The 27,849-nt window shown below is 44.6% G+C and overlaps 1 protein-coding gene across 2 annotated transcripts in view; it reads left to right on the top strand.

Annotated features, from left to right (window-relative positions):
* The window catches only part of CFAP61 (cilia and flagella associated protein 61), a 2,048,453-nt gene that overhangs the window by 1,361,044 nt on the left and 659,560 nt on the right, over positions 1-27,849 (top strand). For both annotated transcript variants that reach the window (XM_085612416.1, XM_085612415.1), the window contains exon 21: positions 21,628-21,802. In XM_085612416.1, the coding sequence (XP_085468542.1) occupies positions 21,628-21,802 (175 nt within the window). The remainder of the gene's footprint in view (positions 1-21,627; positions 21,803-27,849) is intronic.

Here is a 27,849-nt window from a genome sequence, read left to right as displayed (position 1 = left end):
TTGATCTAAATTGGTTAAGCAGTTTTTCAGAAATAGGGGACAAAAACATAGTGATATATAGGGTTGATCTATACCATGGTACATGGCAATGACGAAACACAATATGATTGGTTAATAAAAACCCCAGCAAAATGAAAAGTCAGCCATATTGTTTAGACCACACTTTGCCTTTGTTCTGTATTTTAATGTGAAATATATTGGTTATTCTTGTTTTATTGTAGAGGAAGAAATGAGACAGTTTAGCAAACTCTGTAGACATAGGGAAAAGTAGTTTTATTGATTTTATATAGTTTTTTAAAAAGTTTACGGAGTATCCAGTACTTTCACGAAAGTACCTAGAAGGTTCTGCTGTATTTGTTGAAATGTAACTAAATAATTTATATACGGCAAAATGCAATTAGACACAATATAGGCTTGCTCTTAAAAGAGCCTTTGGTGTTTTTTTTTTTTAAATAAACATATTTAAATATGTTTGTCAAGCAAGTTTGTAGGTTTGAAAGGAAAACATGGTTTCCATAGGTTTTAAAATGTACATCATCAGGAAGATACATTGCTGCATTGGAATATTTCACATTCAAATGAAAAATGGAAGACATTTAATGATCTCAAAGGAATACTGAGACTGCCTTGTTGACAGTCCTTCAAGCCTTTTCAAACTTAGCAGCATTTAGAATAGACCACTTCCACTTTTTGTCTAACTCCAGCTAAGTGTCCTATATCATTGCAACCACAGTGGATAACCATAAAGTGGGGATGGTCATATCTACTAATAGAGGAAAGTAGAGGAAGTAACTGATTCCACTTCAAGCCCCTTTTACCAATCCATGTTTTTTTAACTCCTTTCAAACCTAAATCATTTTCAACATCTGCTTTCTTGGTATGCGTTGTGTCCTAAAAATGAAACTGTGCCTAACAAACCTAACCATCTTGCACATACACTGACATAAAATAATGAGGAACACAGAGAAACAATATGCAAATCATTAGATGATTGGCTATTAGGAAAATGAATAACATCAACAACTTAATTTTGAATGGAGGACAAGTATTGGCTTAAATACAATTTGGGCTAATAATGTAGTACAATACTACCAAAAACCAAAATGAGGTAAGAAAATAAAGTAGTCTGCAGCAATAAAATTTAACAAGTTATAGAAAGGCATTTGAAACAAACATTTCTGGTCACATGACAATGAAAACTAATAGAAAACTAGACAAGAAATAAAATTAAGAAGTAACGCATTATGTGATTGGTTATTAACACAAGGTGGGCTATAAACACAACCCAATACCACTAAATAACACCAAATTCTACCTCAGCACCTCCATCTCTACACACGCCACTCCACTATATGACATGCCACTCCACTCTACGACACTCCTCTCTACCTTACTACTCTCCATCCCACTCCACAACACAACACTCCACTCTACTGTACGACACATACCTTCACTCTACGCCACTCCACTCTATAACACTGTACTACATTCTATGCCCTTACACTTTATGCCACTCTATAATACGCTACTGCACTCTATGACATTCCAGTCCACTCCAGGTTACGATACGCCAGTCCACTCTACCACACTCCACCCAACTGTACAACACTCCACGCCACTCCACTCTACGACACGCAACTCCACTCTCAACACACCACTTCACTCTATGACACGACACACCACTCTATTCTACGACACGCCCCTCCATACCCCTCTACTCTAAGATACTCTACAACATGCCACCCTATGACATGCCCCCCCACTCCACTGTGTGACATGCCACTCCACTTGACTCCAAAACAATCTGCTCTTCTCTATGCCCATCCATTCTATGCTACTCTACGACACATCACTTTACTCTGGCACACCACTCCACTCTACCACATGCCACTCCACGCCATGCCATGCCATTCCACTCTATGACATGTTACGCCACTCTACAACATGCCATTCCGCTCTACGGCATGCCATTCTATGCCTCTCCACTCCAAGACACTCTGTGGCATGCCACTCCGCTCTACAACTCGCCATTCTACTCTATGCCACTCCACTGTTCTCTACGATACACCAATCCACTCTATGCCAATCCATTCTCTGCCACTCTACTCCACTCTGGGACACGCTACTCCACTCTAGTGCACTCTACTCTTCTTTGTGCCCACTCTACTCTTATCTGTGCCCACTGTACTCTTCTCTATGACACTCTGCTCCAATCTGTGGCACTCTACACAACTCCCTCTACTCCACTCAATGCCACTTTACTCTATGAAACACTACTCCACTCTACGACACTCTGTTCTACAACACTCTTCCCCACTCTAGGCCACTCAATGACACTACCCTCAGTGACACTCCACTCAACAACACTCCACTCAATGACACTCCACTCAATGATGCCGTATTCTACAATACTCCAGTCTGCGACACTCCACTCTACGACATGCCACTCCACTCTACAACACGCCACTCCACTCTATGACATGCCACTCCACTCTCCGACATGCCTCACTGCTCTAAGCCCCTCCCCTGTAAGACACTCTACGACACAACACTCTATCAAACATCATTCCACTCTACACTACATCTCGCCACTCCACTCTTCAACACGCCACTCTGACACTCTACTCCACTCTACATCATTATACCCTCTTCCACTCTTTGACACCCTACTCTGTGCTACTCTATGATACTCTACTCCCTACCCTCTATGCCACTGTCCTCAACTCTACGCAACTCCCTTTACACCTTCAATGCCACTTTATTCCACTTCACACTGACACTATTCCACTGTACTCCACTCTAAGCCACTCCACTCTATACCCCTCTATTTTCCTCCACTCTACCATAATAAACATCACTCTACTCCACTCTGTGCCACTCCAAACTACAACACTCTACTCTATGCTCCTACCACAGTCTTCAACACTCAACTCTATGACACTCCACTGTACGACACTGTCCTCCACTCTATGCCACCCCACTCTATGCCACTCCACAAATCTATTCCACACCACTGTACGACACTCTACTCAGTGACACTCCACTCAACAACAGTATACTCCGATCTAAATCAATCAGATATCACTGTAGTAGTATATTATAAATTCACCATCCAGTATGAAGCCACCATAAGGCACATGTTTAACTTACCCTACACTCTCCTATTATCTCTACATTAATTACAATTTTGTATTTCTGATACCTGAAAAATATGGTTAATATTGGTACAAATTCTTTATCTTTTGAGTCGTTTGATTCGTTCTGACAAAAACTTTTTTTTTTTAATTCAAGAACTTTTTTCCCCTAGAAAATTAACACGACCACACAAAACAATAGTCTCAACAAGAGACATGTGTAGAATTCATTTTAAAAGCACCAAGGCTGTTGGGGAGAACACTGGTGAGCCATGAGAAGCTCCTGGTGTATGGTAAGATCTCACTCTCCTGCAACAGGCGACAGTATGGGGCAGTACTGCCATACTGTTCTATAATTTCTTTGTTCTGCCTCAACAGATCTATTGGTATCACGGTACCAGGAGCAGGTAACGAAGCAGAGATAGATGCACTGGTTGGTGGTGGAGGTGGTATTGGATCAGGAGAAGTAGAAGGTCCTACTGGAGGGACAGATGCATAGGGTGGTGGTGAAGGTCCTGATGATGCAGAAGAAGTTAAAGGTATTGCAGTAGCTGAAAAAGTGGCCACTGACAATGTTCCTGCTTTGGCCTCTTCTAACGTCTGATGACGCCTTCTTTCAGCATGCGTCAACATGATCGAATTAATTACTCCAGGTGTTTTCTCATTCCTGTGGTACCAAATGAGTACTATTTGACATTCCCGTAGCAAATTGCTGTGTTGCATAGGTTGCAGGTTACCAGTTTGGAATTCACTTTTTTCCCTCCAGGTTTCAATGAGAAAAACTCCCACACAGTTGAATTCTTCAGTATCTTCATCCACTCCACCTCCTGTTGCTCCTCTTTCATCCTCTGCTTCACTTCCTCTTCCTCCTCTTATAGCAGGACAAGATCTTCTTTTTGAGCCATTGTAGTTCTGCAGAACCTCCAACCTGGCTTCTTAGAACAGGATTTTCCTTCTTGAAAAAAGCATAATCTTCACCTTTTCAAGACCTCAGTTTAAATGGGGAAAAGGGAGGTACACTTCTCGTTTCTTACAATGGACAGGTTTCTAAACCAATGAAATGCTGTTTAAGAAAACTGTTAAAGAAAACCGTAGTATCATCTCAATACTATTGCAGGAGCAGTATAGTTCACAAACACAACACATAGTTTCAATATTAACACATATACTATTAATACACATAGCTAGCCATGAAACCCTATTTCCATAATTTAATTATAATATAATTATTTGGTGTATATAGCATTTAAAGAATTTATAGAAGTACCGCAAAAGTACAGCAGTACCCAATAAATTAATATTTAATACCATATGAATGTACATTATATGGTAAAAAAAAAAATGTTTTTAAACCATACAAATTCAAGGGGGAAAACAAAGGTATAGGATTAGATACAGTTAGGAAAACGACATGTATTATTTCAATAGAAAAACAACTTAAACTACCCAAAACTTAAAAATGATTGAGAATATCATAGTTAGATCTTTATAGGTATACCCTAAAGTTATAATTTATGCTACGCCCTAAAATTGCTATAACCTCCATACTGAGTCTTGTCAACTCGTTAGCCAGACTAAATATACTATAAGTCGCTCCTTCCACATGCACTGTTACACCCTATCATATTACATCACTTTTAGCATATTTCATAATTGCATTCATTCATTTTCATGAAGCTTTATTCGGTACATTCAAAGAAACAATGACCATAAAAGCACACAAGCAGAATGCTGTACAAAAAAAGAAAAACACATAAAAGATAAAAAAAATCTTGCTTTTCCTAAGCTGAATAGACTTACATAAAAACGTGGCAATAAAAAAACATTTGTCCGGAGAATTCAATTCATAAATCAATTTCATAGCATCCTCCACATTGGAAATAGCATATTTTTTTAAAATTGGTTTTAGATAAACAATCCTCATGTTCAAGAAAAGAGTGCAAATTAGCATAAAGTGCAGGGTGCGCTGTTTCGAGTGACCATCACATGGGCACGGTCCAACTGGCTGTTTCTTTAGTTGTGGAAAAGCCACCAACCCGTGGGCCATCCCAAGTCTGAGTCTAGTCAGAACAAACCTATGAGCTGGTTTAGTTACCAGGCTCAAATACAGTTGGAAGCCATCATTATACATATATTTATTGTACAGAATAACTGAAGTGAGGCGTCCACTTAAAACTGCACGTTTTTGGGCTCGATACATCATGAAAATATTTTTCATATCTAACTTTGAAAGATTGCCAGTAGAACCAGGATCTGCCGCTATATCGAGTCCAAATATAGTATCAAAGCTATCCACAATATAATTGAGCCATGGTATATTCGAAAAATAGTCCAGTTTAAGGCAGTCCTCAATGACAGACTGATTAAAAACTCTCTCCTCCTTAATCCAGATTGCACGCCATACCATTAGTGGCCTTAACAAAATCAGGTCACTTAAGTGGGCAACCCCAACTTCTCTATGGATTAAATCAGTGGAGGCTGAGGTGGGGGCACAAAGCAATTTTTTGACAAAACAGTTTTCTTCCCTTTGCAAGGAGTCAACACTAGTATGGCCCCACAACCCAGCCCCATATAATGCGATGGAAACACTTCTGGCATTATATATTTGGATCATGTCACTGATTCTTCTGTCGCCGATCTTAGTGGCAAATTTAAAAAAAAACATAGGCACTTTTCTTCATTTTGGACCTAACATTCATTAAATCATGGGACCAACTACCATCATGAGAAAAGATAACACCCAGATAATAGAATTTATCCACATCCTGAACTTTCACCCCATCGATAAAAAAGGCATGATTTTTATTACCTCTAGTACCACAGACCATAGTGTGAGTTTTACTCTTATTAATGACTAGCCTCCGTTTACTGATAAAGTCTGAGAACTGGTCCATTAGTCGCTGCAGACCTATCGGGGTCCGGGACAGGAGCACAGCATCGTCCGCATAAAGCAGAACTGGGACGCCTGTTCCACCAATCTGGGGAGCATCTGCTTTAACTGTTTTCAGGACCAAATCGACCGCATTAATAATTGTAGTTCTGCAGAACCTCCAACCTGGCTTCTTAGAACAGGATTTTCCTTCTTGAAAAAAGCATAATCTTCACCTTTTCAAGACCTCAGTTTAAATGGGGAAAAGGGAGGTACACTTCTCATTTCTTACAATGGACAGGTTTCTAAACCAATGAAATGCTGTTTAAGAAAACTGTTAAAGAAAACCGTAGTATCATCTCAATACTATTGCAGGTGCAGTATAGTTCACAAACACAACCCATAGTTTCAATATTAACACATATACTATTAAAACACATAGCTAGCCCTGAAACCCTATTTCCATAATTTAATATAATTATTTGGTGTATATAGCATTTAAAGAATTTATAGATGTACCGCAAAAGTACAGCAGTACCCAATAAATTAATATTTAATACCATATGAATGTACATTATATGGTAAAAAAAAAAAGTTTTTAAACCATACAAATTCAAGGGGGAAAACAAAGGTATAGGATTAGTTACAGTTAGGAAAATGACATTTATTATTTCAATAGAAAAACAACTTAAACTACCCAAAACTTAAAAATGATTGAGAATATCATAGTTAGATCTTTATAGGTATACCCTAAAGTTATAATTTATGCTACGCCCTAAAATTGCTATAACCTCCATACTGAGTCTTGTCAACTCGTTAGCCAGACTAAATATACTATAAGTCGCTCCTTCCACATGCACTGTTACACCCTATCATATTACATCACTTTTAGCATATTTCATAATTGCATTCATAATAACACTCATGACATCTGAAATGACATAATTTATGTGAAGACTATGCATGGTAGAAGCTGAGTTATAGTTAATTTTTCTACCGGTCAGGAGACACATCAAATATTTTTTAGGAATATGAGAGAAAATGGAAAAGCAATGAGCGCCAGGAGCTGCTCATTTATTATTCATAGCTTGGTGAAGGCGCGCCCCATAATACCTTGTGAGGGCTATTTGCATATTTGTTTTTACCTTGGTGGCGTCCCTACAAGGGTAAGGGGCATCACCAAGCATTTTCCTAATGTTGTGGGGGCCTGCAAAGAGTATAGCAGCCCCCCAGCAACTTTACTGTAAGTGTCCTGAGTCATTAAATCCATGACCTGAGGTGAACTTACCACATTTTTTTAAAGCTCTCCTACCTGGAGCTCTATTTTCATCAGCTTGAATGCGAGACCCTCTTTTGGTTGTGTTTATGATTGCATTTTATGGGCTGAAAAATGCTAAAGGAAAGACTCAGAAACATGTTGGTTTTATTTGAAGAAATATATCTTAGTGTCTTTTCCTCAGCCCACACAATACTAAAATATTAAAAGAAAGACTTAGACATGTTTTTAATTAAAACTTTATTGAACGTTTTATAATAATTACTAATCTCAAACAAATTCAGAAAGTCTCCCTGAGTGTGGCCAGGCAGGCAACCACAGTGTCCTGGGGGTTTTGGTCAGCTCAGGAAGTGGGGCTGGGTGCCTTCCTCCCCTTTGATTATAAAGGGTTGGGTCCCCAACGCCTATGGTAGGCTCGGAAGGGGGCCACACGCACCCTCTCTCTGTACAAAATTGCAGGCCCTGGGGGATGGGGTCATCAGGGCCGAAATCAGCTTTGGGAGGGGGTATGCCCCCTCCCCAAATTACCGTATACATTGACCCCCAGGCCCTGACCCACACCGGGGGCCATATTAATTAAATAAAAGAATGGCTGGCACCATTTTGTTTCCTACAATCCCATGGAAGTCCTACAGGATCGGTGCAAAAACATTAATGTTTTAAATTTTTTTTGGCTCAGGTGGGGGAGGTCTCTCGAGAACGCCCTCCCTGCCCCCACCCCCACAAGGACCATCTTCCTGGGGCCAAAATATTTTTCAAGAATGGGAGAGGGGCTGCACCTGGGAACTGAAAGCAGCCCTGGCAAATTTTGCCAGACCAGCCCCTGTCCGGCATGTAGTGAGCGAACGAGCCCGACCGCTAATAGGGGGGTTTGGCGTGGTTCTCCCCCCAAGACAATTTTGGAAAACAACAGACCAAAATGGTGAATTTTACAGCACATTTTTCCTTACATATTCAATTGTATCAACTTTCAAAGCATTGTTGAAGTACGAAGATCACTTGCCCATATTGATGGCCCTCAGCCTAAGGTTGAACCGTACAATTTATTGCAGAACTGAACATGGAAAAGCAGTTAAACCATGTTTTTAAGTATCCACTTAAAAATAAAATTATTTGAGAAACAGGTAAAACTCCTAAAACTAATGGAAAAAGCACCTCACTAGGGATGGCAGTCTTTGGAACAAAAAAAATAAATAATACCAAATACTTCATAAGCAAAGAATAATTAATCTAAGTTAACAATGTGTGCTGCTAGTATAGCCAACCTGTCCTCATACATTCATAACACAGAAATACACACTATAGATAATTGCTTAACTATAATATGAATAGTTAATTTTAAGTTATAGTGCAGCGAACACAGGTTTGATGAATGGGCTTGATTGCTAATGCTCATTCAGAATTAAACAAGAGCTTGTCCCACACACGAAAGAATAACTTAATGATAAACCACAGAAGTTTATCATCATTAGGCGTGATCAGAAAAGACAATAGTTCCTTCGTCATTGTGAGGTGTGACAGTCACACAAATATACATTCATAATATGGATTAATGATAAACCACTAAAATAATATGTTATCCTTTTAAAAGTTAAGCACATAAATAAAAAATGTGCATCTCAAGATAAAGTGGTGTTCTATAACACCACTCATCTTTGAAAGCTATGTTGCACACATGCGTGTACATCCAACCTGTATCATAGTCCATCCTTTTGTCTTTGTTAGGTGGAATAAGAGAAATATTGTAGCCACTCAATGTGAACGGTGGTGCCGCAATCCTATTCATCATCACAAACTGTGCTAAGTGTACATATAAAAACCATACATTCATAATAAACCACAAAATCTTTTTGTTGGAGTAGAGCTTAGCAGAAAATTATGATGCAGAAATCCTACTTGTAAAATTTGTATATACACCTGCTCATCCCCACAATACAAAACGTCATAAGAAAACAGTAGATGAAATCAAAGTAACATGAAGCTTCCCTTCAAATGAAGGGGGTGGGGCTTATGCCATGTCCCACTTTGGGTTTTGGTGTTGGCAGTGTTGATACTCTCTTTGATGCTTCCAAATTGCATATCATTGCATTAGTGATGATGTGCAATTATCTGGATAGTAATGCAATTACAGGGACATTAAAAAAGATAATTCTAAAACCTCCTCTGTTTATAATTTGGTAAAGGAAAACTATTATAAAGTATATTGAGACATCTGTACTTCTCAGAATTTTATCAGCATTTACATTGAAATGACAGGGTTTTGTGGATCTTCAAACTGTCCACCATTTCATGGTCTTGTACTTTCTTTTTGTGCATTTGTGGCTTGGGGTACAGTCTTAGCTTGACCCCATTAACCAGGATGCCATTTATTGATTTTCACTTGATTATTCTGAATTTTGATCAATTCAGCAAGGATTTCTTACAAACCTTTCCAAGCTAAGCCATACTTCCACCTGAAAGAGCTGCTGCCATGTTTCGATAATAGGTAGATTTTTTTCTAACTGACCTGTATGTCTTCCATTGTCATATTCCTTAGGATAACATGAATAAAATAATTGTTAAAAAATCATAATTCACCTTCCTTTCCCAGTAATATATATATATTTTTTTATTTTGGATTACATTTTGGACATCCAGTAAAAATTAGTAATTCCTTTCAAAACACAAATGTGTGTGAAAAGCATGAACTTATGGTGTGTGTCCATGTTACATTTTTTAAAGAATTACATAAAAGGGCATATTTTAAGTGTGTTTCAATTTTTGGGGAACACACTTAATCTCTGCCCTTTCATGTAATTCTTTAAAAATGTAACATGGAAACACACCTTAGGTTCATACTTTTATCATACATATGTGTTCCAAAAGGAATGACTGATTGTAGCGAAAGTGCTATATGCCATGCTTGGCATTTCAATTGATATGCTCCTGCTATGAAGGGAATCTCTGTTTTTTAGAAGAATCTCATAATTATATTTTTGGATGTTCATATGTGGTAAAACCCAAAACTTTCAAAAAAGGCTGACAATTAAGATGATAATAAAAATATCAATTAACAGTAGACCAGTAAAGGAGGAGCCTAGCGCGCAACCAAGATGGCCGCGTAGGTGCGAGGCTCCCGAGGACCTCCGCGACCTCCTACATTTATCCTGAATTCATCCTGCCTCGATTGAGGGGACTGTGTTTGTGAGCCTGAGCTGAGGTGGCACCCGTTTTCCGTTCTCGAATTGGACCCCGGGTGCCGGAGTGAGCACCGATTGAGGTTTGCGGCCTTCTTCTCGCCGAACCCCGGATTTGCGTTGGGGGGTGACCCAGTGGCAAAGTGAACAACAACGGCGGGCCGGGCCTGGCGAGTCGCGTACCCCGCACTTTCGCTTTCGCTTTCTCGCCGTTTCTGCAAGTGAGATCGCGGAGCCTCTTGTGTTGGTGTGGCCTCGCTGGGGGACCCGGCCTGCCTGCCTGCTGTGGCCCACCCCGCCGATCTGGGGTGGCCCCCCCGGAGCTCGTGGCCCTGATTGCCTGCCCTCTACGACGTTGCTGGTTCGATTGTGGGACCAGCGGCGATGGCCACGAAACAAGATGGGGATCGGTCAAAGACCAAGTCGACCCGACGTGGCACCGTCCATCCGGCCAACAGCATGGACCGCTATACCCTCCAGAGGGGATCTCCCGGCGGACCGCACAAGTCCCCTGAGGGCCCCTCGGATGCCCCGGACTTGCCCACGGATCTGACTCTCCACGACGTCATGGGCGCCATTTCCGAGATGAAGGCCTCGGTGGGCCAGCGGTTCGACACCCTGGCACAGAAGATCGATGCGGTCCTTGTAGACGTTGGCCTGGTGAGGGCCGATCTTTCCAAGACCAACGATCGAGTTGACTCTTTGGCCCACACCGCATCGGGCCTTACGACTGAGGTGGCGGCACTACAACTGGAGGTACGCCGGCTAAGTCAGGCGAGCGCACTTATGGATCGGCGCCTCGAGGATTCCGAGAGTCGGGCCCGGAGGAATAACGTCCGCATCATCGGAGTGCCCGAGGGACGGGAGGAAGCGGCGGCGGATCTATTTGTGGAGGACCTGATTGCTACCCATCTCCAGCCTCGGGGCCTGAGTAAATTTTTTGCTGTGGAGAGGGCCCACAGGGTTCCCGGGGGAAGGGCGAAGGTCGGAGCCCCTCCGCGACCTCTCATTGCCCGGATTTTTAACTTTCGGGACAGAGACGCTATCCTGCAAGCTTCCAGACTACATGGGCCGGTTAAGTTGGACAATATGGAGGTGAACTTTTACCCTGACTTCACCCAGGCGGTCCAGAAGCAAAGACTGAGCTTCCTCGGCGTTAAACGCCGACTCCGGGACCTGAACTTAAAGTACGCCATGCTCTTTCCGGCCAAGCTGCGAGTGGAGGTGGATGGTCGCACGCACTTTTTTGATCATCCCGAGGCGGTAGGGGACTGGCTGGACACTCTGTCTGGGGATCGTGATCGAGATGGCGGGGGGGGGGCGGCGGGAGGAGGCGGCCCACTGGATCGGTACTGAGGGGTCAATACTGGGCCTCACTCAGGACGAATATGATGCTACTTTCGATCGAGCGTCTGTCTTTGTACATTCCCCTCCTATGGAGGTTGTGTGGGGTCTTGAAGGAGTACTCTTTCCTCCTCTAGGGGATCTAGCTAGTTTCTTTTATAGGGGCGACAGGCACACTGCAAGTTGGGGGGGCTGGCCGGGCTCATGCAGGGGTGCAGGGTGGGGGGAGTTTTGTTGGTATGGGTGGGTTGGGGTGGGGTGTTGTTCGTTTCCACCACAAGGCAAACGTATCTTTGTGTTATCTCTACAGTGCTCTCTGGGGGACGAGTGATGACTTTTGTTAATGATGGGGGGTAGGGGACTGAGTTTGTTGTCCTGGAATGTTAATGGACTGGGGGACAGGATAAAACGAGGTGTGGTCCTGCAGTTTTTGAAGCGAATTTCGCCCGATATAGTTTTTCTGCAGGAGACGCACCTCATTGGCAATTCCTTTTGCGCTATGAATCGACGGGGCTACCGCCTTGTGGCCCATGCGGGCTTCACGTCCGGCTCCAGGGGTGTGGGCATTATGGTTAAAAACTCGCTCCCGTTGGAGATTGATGAGGTGCGCCATGATGATAGGGGACGTTACACGGTTTTGGTGGGCAGATTGGAGGGCAGAGTGATCGTTTTTGTGTCAGTATATGTCCCACCGGGGCTGCAGACGACCACCTTTGCGGACCTGGGGCACCTCCTTCTTGGCCTTCCGGAGGGGATTCTAGTGGTGGGGGGGGATTTTAATGCTGTTGTTTCCGGAACTGTGGATCGTCACCCCCCTAGGGATCTCCCCCGGGCCCAAGAGTGGTTATCTGGCCTCTTGGATACCCTGGGGCTGGTGGATTGTTGGCGTCTAAAACATCCCACGCAGCTACAGTACACCTTCCATTCAGGGGCCCATGGTAGTCTCTCACGGCTAGATTATGTCCTGGTCCCTGCGGCTTATGTAGGGAGGGTGGGAGAAGTGCGCCATTTGGCACAGGGTATTTCGGACCACTCTCCGCTCTTGTTGCACTTTGATGTTTTGCCGAGGGGAGAGGGTAGAGTGGTCCCGATCAATCCCTGGTACCTGCGTGACCCCACCATTCGCGCAGAACTGATTAAATCCCTTAAGCGCTATTTTGATGAGAATGTGGGGTCTGTGTCTTCGGCGGTTTCACTGTGGGAGGCGTTTAAGACAGTACTCCGAGGAGAAGCCCTGTCCCTTATTTCCCACTCCCGGAGGCGCGAGCGGGAGGAGGTGACCCGTGTTGAAGCTGAGATAACCGAGTTGGAGGGGGATCTAGAACGTGGGGTGACGGAGGATAAATTACATGTGCTCCAACTCAAGCAAGCGGCCTATAAGGCCCTCGTCACGGAGGCGGCCAGGGGCCTCAGTAGGGAGCAACAGGGTAGACTGTATGATGTGGGTGATAAGGCTGGTAAATTGATTGCGTGGCTGGATAAAAAAGAGAGAGCGAGTCGTGTTGTCCCGTTGATTGAGAAAATGAATGGTGTATGTGTCACTGAACCGGAGGAAATTGTCTCCTGCTTTGTGGACTATTTCCGTGGGGTATATTCTCCAGTGTCTTCCCGCTCTAAAGAGGATTCCCATGCCCTGCTCAGAGATATCGCGCTGCCTTCCCTTTCTGAGGAGGACAGAGTGTTGTTGGACGCCGCTCCAACCTCCGAAGAAATTGCCCTCGCCATACGCTCGGTCGCTTCCGGCAAGGCCATGGGTCCTAATGGTCTTCCCATCGAGTTGTATAAGCTGCGACCGGATACGCTGGCGCCGCATCTCCGTGCTATGTTCCTTGCGGCCCACTCGGTGGGTTCCCTCCCGCTAGACCAGCGTCTGGCTACCATCGTGGTTATCCACAAGGAGGGGAGGCCTCGGGACTGGGTCACATCCTATCGACCCATTTCGTTATTGAATGCGGAGCCCAAAATTCTCGCCAAGGTTCTGGCCAATCGGCTGGTCGGCGTGGTGTGTGACTTGGTCCACCAGGACCAGTCCGGCTTTATCCCCCATCGTAAGACAGCGCTTAACCTGCGGCGTTTGCATGGGGTGCTCGCACGTGTCCCGTTCATGCGGGAGCCGGCCATCTTGGCATCCTTGGACGCCACTATGGCGTTTGACACACTTGAATGGCCATATATTTGGGCGACGCTCGCGAAATTTGGGTTTGGCCCAGGGTTTATCAGCTGGGTTAAATTGTTGTACTCTGGCCCACTGGCGCAGGTGGTTGTGAACGGTAGAGTGTCGGCTCCGTTTGAGTTGGGCAGGGGCACGCGGCAGGGCTGCCCGTTATCGCCGCTTCTTTTTGCGCTTGCCTTGGAGCCCCTGGCGGAGTGGTTGCGGTGGGAACCTTCTATTCGTGGTCTCCGCTGGACCCCCGAGTATGAGGACCGCGTGTCCCTATATGCTGACGATATTCTCCTGTACCTGGCTTCCCCACGTAAATCACTGATAGTCCTGGTTGATGTATTGCACTCATTTGGTCGCAACTCCGGTCTCGTCATCAACTGGGCTAAATCGTGCGTGTATGTTCTCTCTGGGGAGGCTCCTATCCTTCCGCGGGGCTGTCCTATCCAGATCGCCCCGCAGGGATTTAGGTACCTGGGTATCTTCATCACCCTAGACGCGGAGGCCCGGTATGATCGAAACCTGCTGCCCCCCCTCCGGCGCCTGAAGGAGGATGTCGTGCGTTGGCGGCGTTTGCCGCTCTCGCCGCTCGGCCGGGCGGCATTGTTTAAGATGATGTCGCTGCCGCGTTTCCTGTACGCTCTGCAGAATACAATGGACCTCGTCCCGGCGCGCTACTTCCGCGAGGTGGAGAGCTTACAACGCCGCCTGTTCTGGGACGGGAGACCGCGTATCGCCCTGGCGAAGCTGACGCTCCCGTGGTATGACGGGGGGATTGCCCTCCCGGATATTAAACGGTATTATTGGGCCTCCCAGCTGGCTGCGATTAATCACGGCCTATACGGGCCCGCCCTAAACCCGGCCTTTGAAATGGATAAGATGCTACCGCCGGGTGGTGACTATAATCGAGCGCTCTACTCCAGCTCGCTCGACGCACGTCTTACGGGCCCCACCCGTGTCATGGTAAGAGTGTGGCACGCGGCTAATGCAGCGATGGGGTGGAAGGATCGTTTGACCCGGGCGTCACCACTGTACGCATCTGAGCAGTTGGGCTCCCTGTGGACCTCGAAGGGCTTCGAGAAGTGGGACATGATAGGCATTAGCAGGGTGGGGGATCTCTGGACGAGGGGGGGATTCAAAACGTTCGGGATGCTGCAGACGGAATTCCAGTTGCAAGACAGGGAGTACTTTCGGTATCTGCAGATCCGTCATGCACTATGCTCCGCCTTCCCGGACGTTGCCTCCATCCCGGAGTACTCCCCTCTGGAAGATAGAGTGCTGGATGGACATGTCCCGGAAAGCACGATCTCGTTAATCTATAAAAAACTGATCAATGACCGCGTGGGATTGCTGCTTGATCTTCGCGAGGCTTGGGTTGCCGATGGATTGGAGCTGGACGACGAGGACTGGGTCTCTGCGGTGGCCTCCCCGAAAGAGGTGGCCATACCGGCCCGCCTTCGCTTCGTCCAGCTCAAGATACTCCATAGGGTCTACATAACGGGGCCAAGGCTATTGCGAATGGGCTATGCGGTGGACGGGTTGTGTAAGCGTGGGTGTGGTTCTTTGGGGACCTTTCTTCATATTTTGTGGGAATGCCCAGAGGTGGAGCGATTCTGGCGTGGTGTGTATGAGGTCCTGCGGGTGGTTACGTGTGTGCCGCTGCTGCCCGAAGCGAGGAGATGCCTGTTGAACGTGTGGGAACCAACCGACTATTCGGCGCCACAGACGTGGTGGGTGACTCTGGGATATATGGTGGCCAAGCGCGATATTGCTCAACTGTGGGGTTCCCAGAGGCCCCCGACTGTTTCGGCCTGGAAGGAAAATATGGACTGGTGCATGTTTCGGGAAAAGGTGGTGTATGTAGCGAGAGGTAAGCCTGGGACATGGGTGAAAGTGTGGGGTCCCTGGAACGCCTACCGTGGTGGAATCTACGCCCCGCCGTTATTGCCCGATCCATCGCCTGCCCCGTCCCCTTAGCCGGTTTAGCTCTCCGGTACCGGGCATTGAGTTCACCCAGTCCCTGTTCTGACCTTCTCCCCCCCCCTTGATACTCCTATGGTTTGGTAGGGTCCCCCTTCTAGGGGAGCACATGCTGCAGTTTTCGATCGTGGGTTGCCTTGTGGTTGGATTTTGTTTGCTGTTATTTATGTTTAAAAGAAACCGTCATGTGGGGTCCGTATGGTGTGGCCATCAACGCGGCTGACTCCTGTATGTTTCCCTTTGCCGCTGTCTGCGCTCCACTGTGTGTATCTTATGCTCCTCTTGTTTGCTAGCGGCCGGCCTGAAGGTTGTAGGCCCATCTTTGTATATTCTTTGAATTTTGTAATAAACGGTTTCACAAAAAAAAATTATAAAAAAAAAAAACTAAAAAAAACAAAACAGTAGACCAGTGTGCGTGTATGTGTATTTTGGGACCTATTCTGTTATTTATTCTCAAGGGTGTAGGCTTCTCGAGGCATATCTATCAGACCTCTTTTGTGTCTTTTTGTCTTCTTTGAAATTGTTTCTTAAACTTTGTTCTTTATTTTGTGGTGAATAGGTGTGGGAATCTAAAAAGTAAATTAAAATGGAAGGTGTTGCTTTTGCCGTCTCAGAGTAATCAGATTCCTTGTTATGAATACCTTCTAAGGCAGTGATTACCTATCACACTCTATCAAACAAATCACAATATTAATACACCTGGTATACCGAGACAAACAGGCAGCGCTTGGGAATCTGCCACCTCACTATCCCACAGATGACATTAAATAAGTGCAAGGAAATAGAAATTAAAAATGGCTCTTTCTCACCCATGAATTGATGCAGCTCCTGCGAATGAGCTATTACACGCAAGGACAACGTGTGTAAAACAGGTGTCGGCCTAATCCAATTTGTTGTAATTGTTATATACTAAAATGCAAAGGACCTTTCTTTCCCTTCTTATTTTCTGAAGAAGTTCACATCATCACTCAAGTCAACGCTGAATCTCGTGTGAGCCTGCAAGCAGAGCTTGAGGTGTGCATATGCCCTCTCATTACAGCAAAGGAAAGCACAAGAGGTGTACAAGTAATGTGCTTTGTTAGAAAGACTGCAGAGGTGTGCTTTCCGTTCTGAGTCACAAGCACCACAAGAGAGAGCCACCTCCCACGCCACTGATGTAGCTTCGGAGCTTTGCACTCAGGCTTCACTCGTGCTTCTCAGTGAGCAGAGGGTGCTTGTGGTGGAGTTGTTTGGTCTGCTGGCAGTGTGTACCTGCATTGCCTTGATATCCCCAGCCATACGATACTGCATGTTGTTATTAATAAGCAGCCCTGCCCTGCCCGTCCCGATCACAGCCCTAACCAGGCCTTTTGCTTTTAATTTCGAAAACAGCCCAGTCGCGACGGCAAAGCGCCCAAGCCCAGACAGTGCCCTGTCCCATGAATCAGGGATTACACAGCATGCATTGCAATTTAAACGACTGGACAGTCCTGACTAGACTCACCTGCAGACAGGGGTCCCGGGGGGGCTAGAAATAATTAAATTTTGTGCGGTGCCTCGCTCCTTTTCTCTGTCATCGACTCGTCTCTCTCTGCCTCTGAGATCACGAGATGCCTGCCTGCTTGACCTCGCACGCGCACTTTGCGCGAGCCCGGCCCCAAGCAATGCGCATGATCAACATCCAGAGTTTCCAGACCCCACCCTAAGAGGTGAACTACACCTCGGCTTGCCAGCCGCTCGCAGACCCGGGGGCCGCCCCGGGCGGAGGAGACATTTGCGCGCTGCGCGCAGCATGGATCTGCCTGAGCAGCAGCAGGTGCATTTATTTAATAAATTATTCATCGAATACTGACATCAATGCATAGCATTAATTATGCAGCAGATTTAGCTGCACTGACTCGGGTCGGTCACGGGCCAGGGTCCAAACCGCCCCCCCCGGCACAAAACTGGCCCCCTGGCAAAAAAACGGCCCCCATCCCGCCTACCGGGGGATTGCCCAGTGCCCGGACTTACCAGTCCAGCCCTGGGCTGCACGGCCACCCTTTTGCCAAATAGGGCCCTGGGGACTACCACCTCCTTGAACAAAAAAGGAGAGGGGGCCCTCTTGGAGCCATACATAGCCTTGGGGACTGCCACCTCCTAAGGTCAGCTCCTGCTATGTCCCGGGGAGCCCATCCCGGGACATAGCTATTTGCTGTGGCTTGGCAGGAGATTTGACAGCTCCCGTCAAGTCAGAGGAAACACGGACTCTGCTCTCGGCAAGCGAGAGCTGTGAAACCGCTCCCACTTGCTGAGAGTGGAGTTTTCGTCAGTTTCCCTGCCTTTTGTCAAATTGGCAGGAAAACAGACAAAACAATTGCTCTCACAACAGAGAGCTGAATGTCTGTAAAAAGCATGGCCAGCTCCCACAGAAGGCAGGGAGCCGGCTGGGTCGCGGGGACCTTGAGGCTCCTACCGTGGTCCCCATGCAGCACACTGGGTGCAATGAGGGCACCCGGAAGACATGGCTGGGCTCGGGGGATGAGGTCCTTGGGGCTGAAATCGGCCCAGGGAGGGGGCTGCGTGGCTCCTCTCTCCATTGAGTTCAAGTCGGGCCCGTTTTATGGGGTCCCCGTGGCCGTATGTGGCCAAGGAGGAGGAACGCACAGCCCCCTTCAAACTTTAAAGAAAGTATTTGGCCCGGGGGGGGGTGGTGGTCCCCGGGGTGTCCACACGGCTTCCGCATGATTTTTTCGTTAGCTCCGGGGACGCGGTGGTCCCTGGGGCAAATGAAAGCCTCAGGAGGGGGGTTCATTTGGCTCCAGTCCTATGGTAAAAAAAAAAAGCCCTAGGGAGGTGGCGGTCCGCGGGGCTCTTAGAGCTAAATGGAGGGAGGTAACCAAAGGTAACAGGGGCATTATAGTTAGAAAACAATATTAAAAAAGTTATAGTTGGGAAATAGAATTTAAAAAACCCTTTAACTAATCACTTAAAAGCTAGAGGTTACAGGGGCGTTATTGTTATGAAACAACATTAAAAAAACCTTCGAAATGTACTTAAAAAACACAAAGGTTACAGGGACGTAATAGTTAGGCTTAGATTTCACTCATACAAAACCAGTGAAATTCAGCAGTTATAGTTAGCTAAGCTAACTATAACTGACGCCCCCGCAATACTCTGCTTATGACCTCACATATTACATTACTCATGACATGGACAGTGACATCACTGATGACATCTCAAATGCCATCACTGATGACGTCATCCACAGAAGCACTCACACACCCACTCACACCCCTATATACCCTTACATACACTCACTCACACAACCACTCACATACCCATTCACAGACCCATACAAGTTCTCACACAATCACTCACTCATCCATAGAGCCACTCACTCTCACACAGCTGCCCACACAACCACTCACTCATACAGCCACTCATACAACCAGTCATTTACCCATACAGCCATGCCCACACATACAGCTACTCATACACCCACTTATTTACCTATAGAGCCACTCACACACACACCCACTCACTCGCCCATACAGGCTCTTAACACAGCCACACAACACCTTACTTACCCATTAACACATCCAAAGAAGCACTCCCACACGCTCACTCACCCATACATCCATTCACAGACACTTACTTTACAATACAGCCACTCATACACCAACTCACTTAACTGAACACCCACTCAAACAGCCACTCACTCACCCATGCAGCCACTTACACAGCCAGTCACTCACTCATACAGCCATTTGGACACCCACTAACTCATTCTCTCATACAGTCATTTACACACCCACTCAACCACCCAGCCATTCACTCACCCATACAGCTATTGACACACCCACTCACTCACCAATACAGTCACTCACACAGCCACTCACTCACCTACACAGCTACTCACACACCTACTTATACATCCATACAGCCACTCACACACCCATACAGGCACTGAGAAATCCACTCACACACTGATACAGTCACTCATATAATATATGTTAGAAATAGTATCACTCAGTAGAACAGAAAGTACACTAATTTTGCTTTTGTTGTACCTTGGTATTTATATTTAACACTCATAAACGTTTAGAAAACACTCACTGGATGACCTCAGCAGTGATGTCATCAGTGATGTCACTGACCATGTCTTGAGTGATGTAATATGTGAGGTCTAAAGCAGTGCATTGTGGGGGTGTAAGTTATAGTTAGCTGAGCTAACTATAAGTGCTGAATTTCACTGTTTTTTTACGAGTGAAATCTGAGCCTAACTATAACTTCCCTGTAACCTTTGATTTTTTCAGTGAATATATATATTGTAAAATTCAACAAATCCTGAATCTCTGAGTCCGAACAGGAAATTTACTGTTGCAGACTTTGTTTTTTATCCACCAAAGTACCCCTTTGAGCACGATTCATGCATTTTTTTGCACCTTGAAATGAAGACTTTGGTGGGGAAGAGAGATTCAATGGTAGTAGGCAGTACACTTATCCATCATTTTCATTACTATGAAACCTATGTTTTGTTAGTCTTTATTTCTTCCTGCGCCATATTCATTCTATCTTTGACAGTTTCCTATATACTGCTTTGATTTACTTTATTAGTGTTCTATTGAAAGAGCAGGTATATATTTAGGTATATTTGCGAGAGGAGGATGGAAGAAGCATGTTTGCAGGCAACAGAGGTTTCTTGTCTCTTTGACACGTAATTATCCTTGTGTAATGAGAATGGTTTAGTGCATAGTATAATTAGTATGGGTATTATGTGTGTTTGCATGAATACCAATACATTCAGATATATAATTTATAATGTTTTGTTGCTGAAAATGTGCAGGTAAATCGAATGTCCACCAAATGCTATGCCCCACCTCCTTGTACTCTATTTGCCAATCTGGCAATGAGGAGACCAGACAGTTGTATATTTAAAAGTCAAAAATTGTATTAGCTCTGTTAAGAGTTATCTCAAGCTGTTGGTATGACCTAGAATACATTATTTCGATTGCATATGAAAAAATCTGCAGTGAATCTGGATAGATCCTAGTCCATGCAAATATACTCCACCACTTACTGGCCCAATGGCTACGGTTGAGCAGCGTCATTCCCCACGTGTAACCTATTAGCTTATATATGTGGTATTTATATGGTGTAAAACTATCCAAAGCCAAGGATGCCGTCTACAAGTGATTTGAGAGGTAGCTAGTTTGTGAACTGTTACTGCGTAATAATGTAGTGTTTTTTAAAGAGTCGTCAACTCTTTCCAGAATAAAAGCAGGGCTGTGGTGGTCATGATTGATATAGGAATGTTGATCTAGGTGCTTAGAGGGAAAAGGCTTTTGTTCATACTTCTGAGTTTCCCTTTTAATTGTGTTCTGGCTGCCGGTGAGCCGAGAGCCACCAGAGATGGTGAGCTTGTCAGCCAGATAGGTGGAGCGGACTGACTCTACTCATGGGCAGAGGTGTGAGAAAGCCATGCTTTCCATCGTGTTCACACTTCTCTGGTAGGATAACGGGTGGAATAAAACGAAGTGACAACCCTTGCCCATGCAGTCACTCAATCAATCATCCTTACATTTAAAAGAGCCTTGATTCACTATGACTACGTAGTCATTGTAAATGAAGGTAATGCAAATATGTGCAGTTGTTTTAAAGTAGAAATTCTGTTTAATTTGACCACTCTCCTTCTATTTGTGCGTTCTTTATTCCATGTCCGTCAGGTCCCGTGCCCCTCAGGCGCAGATATCAGTGAACTAGTGACTAACAGGGAAATAGAAGACTGCTCCAACAAGAGGTACACTGGCAAGGTTCCTTCAAACCTATTTTCGCTTCAGGACCACCATGACTGCCAGCGAGCCCTGCACTGGCTTCAAGACTATTTTGTACATAACGAAGGTAAGAATTCTGGTGGCCATCAGCATTCACAAAAATGTTGTTTTTTTTTGTGGGTAATTAGTGATATTCTTCCCGCGGCTGCAGTATGTAATTAGTGCCTAATTAATTCCAGCAAGATCTTTCATCTGTCATGTTTTGTTTTCCAGATTCATTTACAGCATGTTGTCATTTTTGGGGATATTTACAAGGGGAAAAATGGCTTGATGTAGTTTAATTATCTGTAATTATTGTATGGCAAAAAATGAAAGTCCTAAGAGCCATGCATAGCTAAACTCATTAACAAACTAATTAAAGAATAATTTAATTAGCAAGCTTGTATTGCAGTCATGTGGAAAATGTGTATCACTGTGCATTGCTGAAAAGAACTTGCAAAACGAAAGAGGGCACCGTCGGATATAATTTTGAGAATTCAACATCCACTTATTGCATGTCAGTCTTTTGACAGCTATTCACACGCACGGCGAAAGGAAAACTCACAAATTAGTACTTTATTTAAAATTCAATCGGGAAGGGGAGATGCCATTGGCATTCATCAGTATAATGGCAGTTTTGTTTTTAAACAGTAAATTTGATTTCGGTGTTATTTATGGAGACAATTGGCAGAGCGAGAAAATAATGCTGAATGTTGTGTAATTGTAGCGTTCGTGGGTAATAAGTTTACTGTTTGTATGACACAACCCCTTTTATGCTTTATTATTTGCTTTATTTTTATTAATTATTATCAAATGAGCTTTAAATGTCATGGCCAATCTCGCCTTAAAGCATCTGCACTACCCTTCCTAGCTCCTGGGCATTGCCAGCCAGAGAACAGAAAGGCTCACACTTCTACCACTTCTATAAGGTGGGTGTAGCTTCAATGTAGACATACTGCTTCCCACCCATCTGCCTCAGCATTGAATGGCACAAGAAAGTGGAGACAACCTCTTCTATGAAGGATTCTATCACCGATCCACTCTTTGGCTGAGTCTGTTTCAAGCCCTCGATGGAAGTCCAGGAGGTAAAGAAAGGGAAGGATTGCTCACATGGGCACACAGAGGGGAGAAGACAAGGCATAAAACTGAGGAAGCAGGGCTCAGTCATGCTTGAGGCTGATGAAGTAGGAGAGAATAAGACTCATGGAATTTTGGGAAAGATCGAGAGGTTAGCCACTCATGAAGGATTTACACGGTGTTGTGGCAAATCATCCATAGGCAAATATCCTATAAGAGATTGTCAGCAGCACATAAAGATACACGAGAAGAGGGTAATTAGCCACATATGAGCACGTTTAATTGGAGGGTATCAGCTTGAAAGGATATCTCAGCCAGTCAGGGTCTGCCAGTGGACCAGTCATACAATAGTTGCTAGTAATGGAGTAGGTAAAAGTCTGAAAGAGAAACAGTCCCACAAGGCAGTGGGGCAAGGTATCAGCCACAAATGTCAACTTTTGAAGTTCAATCCCCTCGGAAAGCATTACCATAGCTGCCAACTAATTGTTCGTAATGAGCCAGAAGTGACGTTTTGGCCAACACCATTTTGCATGCTGTGACCTGCAGCTCCACAGGTACCACAATTTGGTGTGCTGCTGAGTAAGGAATTATAGCACGGTTCCTTTTGGCAACTTTGCATTCTGATCGTTTTCTGATGAGGAGAAGTACCAGTGAAAGGAAGGCATGGTGAATAGAACCCCGTTAATCAAACAGCTCTGTATTTGTACATGATTCTAACCTCACACATTTCATAAATCACGGTGCTATCAAATATAAGTCCTTAAAACACGTGGCTACTTCCATTCCTACTAGACACTCAATTATAGAGTGGGAGTTGCAGAGGCCACCACTGATAACATGCAGGAATATTGTAAATGCTCACTACAGACATCTTCGATCTCACGGATAGCCTGAAATGAAATATGTTTGCATAAATTTAAACTTAGCAAGAGGATGTGTCCCTCCCAAACATAAATATTTGTGTGCACTTGTAAACTCTTTAACAGCAGTAGGCAAACAAGTGATGGTTGGGACGTCTGCCTATATGCCCTTCTAGTGCCATCCCTTTCTCTAACTAGGAGGGCAATATCCAATAATAGAGCATAGAGCAAGAGAAAGCATGGAGTCCAGGCCAGAAACGTCTTTCATTATCAAGGAAATAGATTTGAGAACTTGATAGTATTGATTAACATGATGCTGTGGTACTTGATCTAGGCAGTTAACACCAATGAAGTAACGTCATTCCTGTCTCCTCTCACCCTGATACAAGGAAATTGACTAATCCTGATTTTGGATTTGGTAATTTTGAATAATCAAGACGAGAAAAGCCACTTGAGGCCGATTTACAAACTAAGGGACTACAAATTGGGTAACCAGACTTTCTGCTTACCGGACGGGACCAATTCCAATACATTCATCGACAGCACTGGATCATTCACAACGAGATGAAAGCGAAGGATTATGGAGTTCGTACCTTAATTGAGCTAATCCTTTTGGTGCCCTCACCCATATGTTAAACCATAACCTTTCTGTTATCTCTAAGTTCATTTCTTCTGGACATATGCAGTGGAAGTATGCTTGGATGGGGAAGGGCCAGTAGCAAGTGCCCTATATTTAAAAAAAAAAACTTTTATGGCTAGCTCATGTGCCGTGATCAATTTACACACAGCATAAAGATAGAGCTTGTGTACAATATCTGTAGTTATATTAAACTCCCACGAGTCTAGGCTCGCTCTACATTAACTCTACCCCGTGTTGGAGAGCTGGCAGCAAGCAGATACGGTATTCCTTATTTGGTGGCTATGCACCAAGGCAATGCTTTTCTGGAAAGTAATCTTAAACCAGATTGTTGATAATTGGAGTCCAGCTACCAGTGGATCAACTGATAGTTTTATTAGCTGACGCTTAATAACAATACGCTGTATTCTTTAGTCTCCTAGGAAAGCGAATTCATCAAACATTTTCCTGCTGACTGATTGTAAGACAAGGGTGCAAGCCTGAATATCCCTGGGAGTGGCGATGGGGATGATTTGGTGGTCTATAGAATATAAGGTCTGCACCATACAAAGGGCCTCTTGAATTTCTCATTAACTACAGTGTGAAGCCCATTCAGAACATTCATTAAAGCAATGAGTCGTCTGCTTTTACCTCTTACATTTTTAAAATACTTGGGAAATGAATGTTTATTCTGTGTATGCTGAACACACTGCAAAACGAGTTAATTCTAGGTGCAGAACGATGATAGTATGTAAAGCTCTGTGCTCTGAACGGTGTATTTTATAACCCTGCTTTTTCATAGTACACAGTGAAAATAATTTGAGATGAACTTATGTCAACCTGCAGTACTTGTTGAAAAAATGTATAAAGCTTTGAAAAATGTATTCTTTAAGTTTTCATAAGATCTTTAAATTTTCTAACAATTTAGCAAGATCATTCCCGCACCAAGTGTAAATCTCTAATTAGACAGCCCTGACACAAATCAATAATCACACTGTTATATTCTAAAATTAGTTAAAACAAAAGTTCCTTGATAGTTAACATAAATACATGTATTTTTATAGTGCATGTTCACTTGAAGGCGCATCTAAGCTCTTCATGGCATATGTTTGTTGTTACCAAAGTCAGTGGTACTAATTTTTCAACCTCGGAAAGCCTCAGTGGAACGGCGTGACTTGAATCTGTACCTGTGGGGTTAAACACAAGCCCGTGCACTGAATGCATTAGTCCAGTGAGCCCTCCGGCCCGACTGTATGGTCCTCATTAAAAGGGGTTGGAATGCGCCATTTGATTAGTAACCAAAATTACTGACTGAATCTGGAATTACAAGAGCTGGGGATATACCCACTTCTGGTGCATCCTACTCAGACGTTTCACCAGCTAAAAACAGGTACGGTTAGGAAAAACTCTGAAAATTAGATATTACTATGGTAATCCAGCACAATAAGAAATGGTTCCATTCCTTAAGCAGCACTCTGGGTCCCAGTTTGAATAGCGCAGTATTCTAACATCCCATAATTACTGACACCTGCACTATTGCTAATTTATGGATCAGAAATACTGAAGCGGTATTTCTGGTCCAGACATATTGAGGCCCTAAGATGGATCTTATGTTAAGTCAAGAGTTGGACATTTTATGACTTGAGATGCTCAACAGAAACAAAAAACATTTTAGATAATCCTCTTGAGACTGACACTAAATGAACAATGCTGCTCTTCCACTTTACTTTATGCACAGGTAAGAAGTGTAATATGTTGGTCAAGCTGCTTTGGGGTGTAGGATGGTGCAATTATTATTTTAAGTTTGACTTGTATGGTACTTGCACCATTCATAGTAAATATCTTGTATTCTGTACTTAACTTGACAGGCTTTTAGTCAGTCTTCTTTATCCATAGGCTTCTTTTACTTTGGGACCTTCTCTCATTGACTTGTAATATTGCCAATCACACCTTGCATCAACCTACAGCTTATTTTGACATCATGGTTTTTCTGTTCACTGTTTAGGTATGACCTTCCCATTCCATTTAAATGTGTGAGGGACTATTTTACAGTCTTTGACTGGAGCTGCAGCCCTAGAGAGAGAAAGCTGATAAAAGCATCTGAATAATAGATGCTATAGTGAAAAAAAGGTTTGCTTCATTTTTTGTAGCATCAATTTTTCAGATGCTTTTGTCTGTGTGCGCTAACCACATGGGCCGTCATCACCCCAGAAGAAACCACTCCTGCCACAAAGTCCATTCACTCAGGGTCCCCATAAGACCCTTCCTCCTCAGCGCCTGCTCCAGAGGACTACAATCCATTGGCATCATGCTCACAGCCATTCTGAATACCTCCACCTCTTTCTTGACCTCCCCAGATGCTGGAAACATGCAACTGCCCTCCCTTTGCTGAAGAAACCCTCTACTACCCTTCAGTGCTTGCCAGCTACAGACCGATCACCCTTCTACCATTCCTGGGCAAGGTCTTATAGAAAATAAACCAACAGACATCTCATCAAATACCTCAATGACCACCAACTCCACATTGCCATCCAGTCTTGTTTCAGACCCAACCACAGCATTGAAACTGCCCTTATTGTCACCACAGATGACACCCCCATGACTCTGGACAGAGGAGACAGGGCGGCCTCATCCTCTTGAATTTCATCCTCCTGAATTTCTTTTTACAGCATTTGACACAGTATCCCACCCCATCCTCCTCCAATGCCTACACTACATTAGAATCCAAGGAGTGCACTCCGATGGATCTGCTCCTTCATTACTTGAAGGACCCAGTCTGTCAGCCTGGCACCTACACCTCAGACGCCTGCAACCTCATCTGTAGAATTCCTCAAGGATCCTTCCTGAGCCCTACCCTCTTCAAAGCATACATGATCCTTCCAGCTAGCATCATCCGCTCTCACAGTATCAATGTCCTCTCCCACGACAATAATGCACAACTCATTCTCTCCCTCACAAGCAAGAATCTCAGTACCCGCATGACTGAAATCACAGTCTGGATGAAGACGAACTGTCTAAAGCTGAAGACTTACAAGACCAAAGTCATGATCTTCGAGAAGAGCACATTACCGTGGGACTCCATCTGGTGGACCACAGAGTTAGGACCCACACCCAACCCCACTACCCACGTCAAGAACCTTGGGATCATCATTAACAACAAACTCGACATGACCGCCCAAGTCAATGCCATGACTCCCTCATGCTTCCATACTCTGAAGATGCTGAGAACATTTTTCAAATAGCTCCCAATCAGCACCCGGAATACCGTAATGTCACAAGAAAGCTGGACTACGGGAACACTATCTATGCTGGAATGATAATAAAACTCACCAGTATCCTTCAGACCATTCTGAAATCGGTTGTCAGAATCAGGCTTAACATCCCATGCCCCACACATATCACATCACGCCTGAAGGAGCTCCACTGGCTCCCAGTTCTCAAACGAGCACAAGTTAGACTCCTCACCCACACTTTAAAGGCACTACATAGCTCTGGCCCAGTGTACCTCAACAATCACATCTGCTTTCACAAACCTTCAACACCTCCACTCATTTGTACTTCTACTTCTTGCACACATCCCAC

Source organism: Triturus cristatus, chromosome 6 (assembly GCF_964204655.1).
Source record: "Triturus cristatus chromosome 6, aTriCri1.1, whole genome shotgun sequence".
Lineage (NCBI taxonomy): Eukaryota > Metazoa > Chordata > Amphibia > Caudata > Salamandridae > Triturus > Triturus cristatus.
Note: the sequence above shows the minus strand (reverse complement) of the source record. Positions and strands in the feature narration are given on the sequence as shown.